General features: G+C 57.1%; 1 protein-coding gene across 10 annotated transcripts in view; it reads right to left on the reverse strand.

Moving 5' to 3' along the window:
* Mtcl1 (microtubule crosslinking factor 1) overlaps positions 1-5,513 on the reverse strand; it is a 112,827-nt gene extending 107,314 nt beyond the window's left edge. For 3 of the 10 annotated variants that reach the window (XM_006524849.3, XM_011246587.3, XM_017317622.2), the window contains exon 1: positions 4,024-5,512. In XM_006524849.3, coding sequence (XP_006524912.1) covers positions 4,024-5,052 — 1,029 coding nt within the window. In that variant the 5' untranslated portion in view covers positions 5,053-5,512. Of the gene's footprint in view, positions 1-4,023 lie in introns of all 10 variants that reach the window. The other 7 variants (XM_006524852.4, XM_006524851.4, XM_006524853.4 and 4 more) reach the window with 3 other exon arrangements.
* Positions 5,514-6,000: the final 487 nt, after the last annotated feature.

Genomic DNA, 6,000 nt, shown 5'->3' on the forward strand with positions numbered 1-6,000 from the left:
TGCCGCCTAAGATTTGCATCCTGGTCCTTTCGGGACTGAATGAAGAATGCCTAATGGGGAGCAGAGTGCTGGGAGCGAAGAACCAAGACCCTCCATGCTGATACCCCCCACAAAGAAAAGGAAGGGGGAACCAGGAGCAAGGAGATGACCCTCCAGCTGCTAAGATGCTGGGTCCTGCCCACACCACCACCCAGGCCGTGCTGAGCACCTGGCACCCAGCCTGCCAAATGGAACAAACCATGTCAGACTGAAACTAAAAATCTCCCCAAGCTTCAGGGGCTGAGGGTGTTCTCAGTGCCCGCGTCTTCAGTTAGCACACACAGGACAAGGCTTCAATCCACAGCATCTCCCCCACAAACAAAAACCTCAAATCTCTCTTTAAGAAAACAACCCCTAGCTGGGCAGTGGTGGTGCACGCCTTTAATCCCAGCACTTGGGAGGCAGAGGCAGGCAGATTTCTGAGTTCGAGACCAGCCTGGTCTACAGAGTGAATTCCAGGACGGCTATACAGAGAAACTCTCGAAAAAACCGGGGAAAAGGAAGGAAGGAAGGAAGGAAGGAAGGAAGGAAGGAAGGAAGGAAGAAAGAAAGAAAGACATCAACTCCTCCTAAGGAGAAACAGTTATCTGCTCTCACCGTTCAGTAAAAATGATTCTAAGAACTAACAGTTGAAAACAGAGCAGAAAGAAACAGCCCTTCCTATCCTAACACTAGGCCATCACTCTGGACACCAGGATGCAGGGTCCACTGCCCCTAGCCAGGCTGTGAGCCCATCACTGTAAAAAGTATGACTGCTAAGAGCATTTTCAAAACCAGCCAGTGGACTGACTCCATGATTACCTTGTGAAAAGTCCGTAGAAATGGAAGGCATAATTAATATGTTGACAAGGAGCAGCAGGCTTGTCTGAGTGTCCCAGAGCACTCAAGCAAAACGCCAGGCAGGGAGGAACCAAGGAACCAAGCTAGGTTTTTTTCCTTCCTTCCTTCCTTCCTTCCTTCCTTCCTTCCTTCCTTCCTTCCTTCCTTCCTTCCTTCCTTTCTTCCTTCCTTTCTTTCTTTCCTTCGCCCCCCCCTCCCCCGCCTGTGGAAGTCAGTCTTCAGCATTAAGAAACTTGCCTGAATTTGTCTAAGACCCAAAGGCATTGGATACCTAAGCAAGTCTTAATTTTTGAATATTATCTGTGAGGTCATCAGAGGTCAGAAGATGCCCCAAGTGTGTTTCTGCGTATACACACAGAAGCCAGCCTCCTGGACCGAGGCAGTCTGCACTTTTCATCTAATTACCCAGTGTCCTTTGATGCAAGATGAAAATCAAGGATGACTCTACATGCTCCACACAGCAGAAGAGAGGGAGCGTACTAGTCAAAGAGACATCCTTGAATTTGTTTACCAAGGAGGGATCCTCTCAGAAGGACCACCTCATTTTCCTATTCCAGATGCTCTGGTCAACTGTGAAAATGCTGTACAATAATGGTTACCAGCTCTCTCTCTCAGGAAATATTGTAATGACTACACCACCTCCCCCCCCCCCACACACACACACACCACCACCCCCAGAATGTAGAGACATAGATCCTCTACACCAAATTTCTTCTTAGAGAACACTGGTCCAGACAGATGCTGTGTGTCATCTCGGGAGTCCTGTGCAAAAAGCGCACACTCCTCTACCGGGGTTTGGGGGGTGGGGTGGGGTGGGGCGGACCACAGGGAAACATCAATCAATTTTGCAAAAAGCAAAATTACGTTTATGTTATGTACATTCTAGCTACCTTGTGAAAAACAAAACAAAACAAAAACAAAACAAATAAATGAACAAAAAAGGAATGACTACGGCCCACAGGTCACCGAAGTCCAAATGAAGCCTAGGCAAGTGGGCAGGTTCACTGGCCTATGAAAAGGCCAGTAGGATTATTTATTATTCTTTTGAAAGTTGAACTACCATAACACGCATGACATCCACACATGGGCAGTGGCTTTGGCTTCCTGCTCTCCTTCAGCCCTCTCACTGACTCTCCTGCTGTGTGTGCAAGGAGACTGAAGGATGGACTCACAGACAGGCTCAGCAAACAGATGGCCAGGACACTCCCCCACACACACACCCCACCCCCCACCCAGGAAGCAGCTACTGAATAGCTCTTGCAAATCAAACCTTAGCTGTGCAATCTCTGCCGCCCTTCAGACACAGGCCACTGTGAGATACTCAATATGGGCCTTTCACCTGAGGAGAAAACAGAGGTTCTCCTCCCTGGAAAGCTAGTGAAGAGGGCCGGAGGCAACGGATGGGTATCAGCTAGAGAACAGCTTTGCTGGCAAACCAGAGAGCAGCCTGAGCAGCCTGGTATGCAGGCTCAGGAGGGGCAAAGAGAAAGGAACACCACTTTGGAGGACAGGGTAAGCCTGGGCAAGACCTGAAGGGTCTTGCCGAGGGATTGGAGTTGGATCAGCAGCGGGATTTGGAGGGTGTAAGGCAGTATAGCACAGATCCTCCTGCCCAGGCAGGGCTCTTACACCACTCTTTCTTGAAAGAAAACTCCATTCTCTGTCGCTCAGCAGTCTTAATTTGCTTTCATGTGATTTGATCAGGACTACTGAAGGTCATAGGCCACACAGGTTAAGCTTACATCTGGAGCTAAAAAGCATGGTTTCCCTTCTCACCCTGCCCAGCCCTTGAGTTGGCCAGGCAAACCTGCACCAGTGCTGCTTGCAGGAGAGCCACACACCACGTAGCTGTTTTTCCTCGTCCACACCTTTGAAACACTCGCTGCTACCTATTACATAAGACCAGACGACAAAGGCAAATGCATCGTTGGGAGCATCCCAAAGTGCTCCCATCTCTCTCTTCTGTACTGCCTTGCTCCGCAATGGACAACCTAACTCATCACTGATCAACAAAGTAACTTCTGATCAATGATGAGGTTCTGAGCACCCACAAGGAGGTGACAATTCCAGCCTGAGTATTTCACGACCATAGCCTTAAAACCCAGAACCTCCACTGCAGCATCAACACAGGGCCTCTCATTCAGGCAGGTTCGCCACCTGCAAACAAAACAGCTCAAATCACAGAAATCAAGGACACCCCAGGCTTTGACCCCGGGAGAGGATACCCAACAAGATCTTGACAGATGTGTGAGCAGATTTCCGTTCCTGGAGTTATTTTCTAACCTGAGGATTACAGCCAATTAAGTCACTCTCACTACAACCCCCCTTTGGTTTCTCTTACCAGTTCACCTCAACTGCCTTTAACTTATCCCCCCGACTCTGTCTAAACCCCCTGCTCTGCAGACCAGCCCTGTAGAGAACATCACGGAGACAGTTTATCCATCCCAATTGGAGACAGTTTATCCATCCCAGTTGATAACAATAAGACCATCGCTGGCAGGCCCCACTGGATAACACTTGGTATGTGGGAGGCTACGGTTCCTTCGAAAGAGCTGCTGTGTCCTTTCCTGACACCGACTTTGAAAATCTACTTGCAGTCATTTACAAAGGGCTACTCACAAAAATACTGCAGTCCCTGAACCAGACACGAAGTTCAAGGCGCCCCCTTCTGAATTTAAATTTTGTTTATCACTATGGACAGCAACCCCCTCTGCTATATTCCAAAGACCTAAGAGACCCCAGCTCTTTCTGAACTCGAAGGTCCTCCTGCAGGTAAGTCTGGAACCTGGAAACCATAGCATACCCAAGTGCACGTGTAGGGGGCTACAGCTGGGCATCTAGATCACCCTCTTCAACAGGTGACAGTGCAGGGGTCAATGTATCCAAAACGATGTATAGCCACCCGAAACGCATCAGCAAAGACAGGCAAAACAGTAAGAGCAAAACTGGGGGAACCAGACCTACAGGTCCTCCTACAAGTTTGGAGTTAGGTTACCAGAAGCTAGCGGCTTTGGGTAGCAGTTAGGGGCAAAGAAGGGTAAAGAATTAGTGAGACCCCAGGAGACGAGCTCACATGACCCCAGGGAAGCCAGGGGATCCCGGGTCGGCTTCCGAGACACACCTGCCACCCCGGCTGCTGCTCACCTTGAGGTAGTCGTTCTCCGAGCGCAGTTCCTCCATCTCCCTCAGCAACTCCTCTTCCTCAGCCACCACCAAGAGCCGGGGCTGTTCGCCCAGGCTAGGCTCCTTGGAGGTCCCCAGAATCGTCCGCTCCGGTGGCGCTCGGCCCCCAACATCCTCCTGAGAACCGGGTCCCGGGGACCCTGTGGAGGCCCCGCCTGGGCTGCTTCGGCCCCCGAGACAGGCACTGGCGACAGGGGGCGCCGCGAGCAGGATAGGGGGCTCGGGGCTGCCCGGCGGCGGCCCGCGGGATCCGGAGCTCGGAGTGGGTGCTCCGCGTATGGGTTCCCGGTCACTGGAGCCGGTGCCCGACTCAGCGTCGCTGCTGGCGGCGGGGAGTAGGCGCTGCTCATCAGACAAGGGTTCGGAGGCGCAGTCGGAGAGATCCGAGCTGCTGTCCGTGTGGTTGATACGACAGCCAGCCACCGAGGTCACAGAGAGGGTCACGGCGGGGACCCGGGAGGCGCGAGCCGGGGGCACGACGGCGCGAGCTGGAGGCGTCCCGGGGCCGCGCTTGGTTTTGCGACCCTTCGCGACGGCAGGCGGTGGCTCGGCCCCAGTCGGCCTCCCAACCCGGGACAGTGGCTCCGCCGGCCCCGCGCGCGCCGCCCTCCTGGTCCCCGGGACGGCCTTAGCGCCGCCCGCCGACCTGGCTCCGGCGCCCGGCGGCGGCTTGTCCTTCGCGCCGGGGACTACACCGCTGCGTCGGGAGAGGCGACCGGGCGCGGCCGGGGGCCCGGGCGACGGCGGCGCCTTCCCGGCAAGGCTAGGCGAGCGAGGAGCCGCGGGAGTCGGGGCACGGCCCGCAGAGGGGGTGGCCGTGGCGGGCCGCGTGTGCAGGTCCTTGAGGAAGGGTCTGGCGGGCGAGGGTGCGCGGTGCAGCCGCCTCCTCTCGGCCAGCGGGTGCAGGTGGTGGTGGCGGTGATGCTGGCCGGCTGGCTGCGGCTTGGTGTCCGGGGCGCCGCCGCCCGCGGGGCCGTTCAGCGTCTCCATGGCCCGGGCGGCGGCTGCGATCCGCAGCTCAGGCGGCAGATGCTCCGGGCGGCGGCGGCGGCGTGCAGCCTCCCCGCGCGCCCGGTCATCACTGACCCCCTGCCCCGCCCGGCGTGCACCCTGCGCTCCCGCCGTCCCCTCCCCCGCACTCAGCCGACCCGGGGGAGTGTGTCCCCTCGCTCAGGTCAACGGCGCTCGGATCCTCCTGGCACAGCCGCCACGGCCGCTCGCATCCCCTGCACCGTGCGTTCAGAGAGCTGAAGTGGCCGCCACCGCGGCCTCGCACAAAAACACTTGTCTGGCGACGCGCGCCCGGCTCCCGAGTTCCGCTCCCCGCCCACTGCCAGTCCGCGGGGGATCGGCAGCCACGGCTTCTGCTCGGCTGCTCCGGCGGAGAGAAGCTGCTGCACGCGCGTCCCCCTCCGTCCCCAGCCCGACGCGCACGCCCCGCCTCCTGCTAGCGGGACGGGGAGGGGGCGGGGCGGGCAGGAGGCGGGGCTGCAGCTCGGGGGACGCGGGAGACGCAGAGCCCGAGTGCCCACGCGTCCACGCAGCAGAGGACCACTCTTTGCCTTTGGATGTACTGGGGCTACCACCCTGAGCCGGCTAGGAAGGGAAGAAGCTGGGGTGAAGGGAGGGAAGAGGGCGGGCATCGGCCACTTGGGGACACTTCAGGTGCAGGCGGGGTAGAGGGCCCCTCTGCGGTGGGTGCCAGCCTTCTCTCTGTTCCACCCAGCCCCCTCTATCTGACTCCTGCCTCCCCTCTTCGCTTCGCTGCCCACCGCTCTCCCCAGAGCTTCTTTAAGGATTCCTGGTACCGGATGCAGCGTCAGGACCGACACAGCGCTCCACAGTTGGCACCCCCAGTGGCCTGGGCAGCTCTGAAAGGGAGGAGCCGCTGTAGAAATCGGAGAAGCAGCTCGTCAAGCCGGGGTCTGAAAGGGAGCT

The sequence above is a fragment of the Mus musculus genome, chromosome 17, assembly GCF_000001635.26.
Source record: "Mus musculus strain C57BL/6J chromosome 17, GRCm38.p6 C57BL/6J".
NCBI lineage: Eukaryota > Metazoa > Chordata > Mammalia > Rodentia > Muridae > Mus > Mus musculus.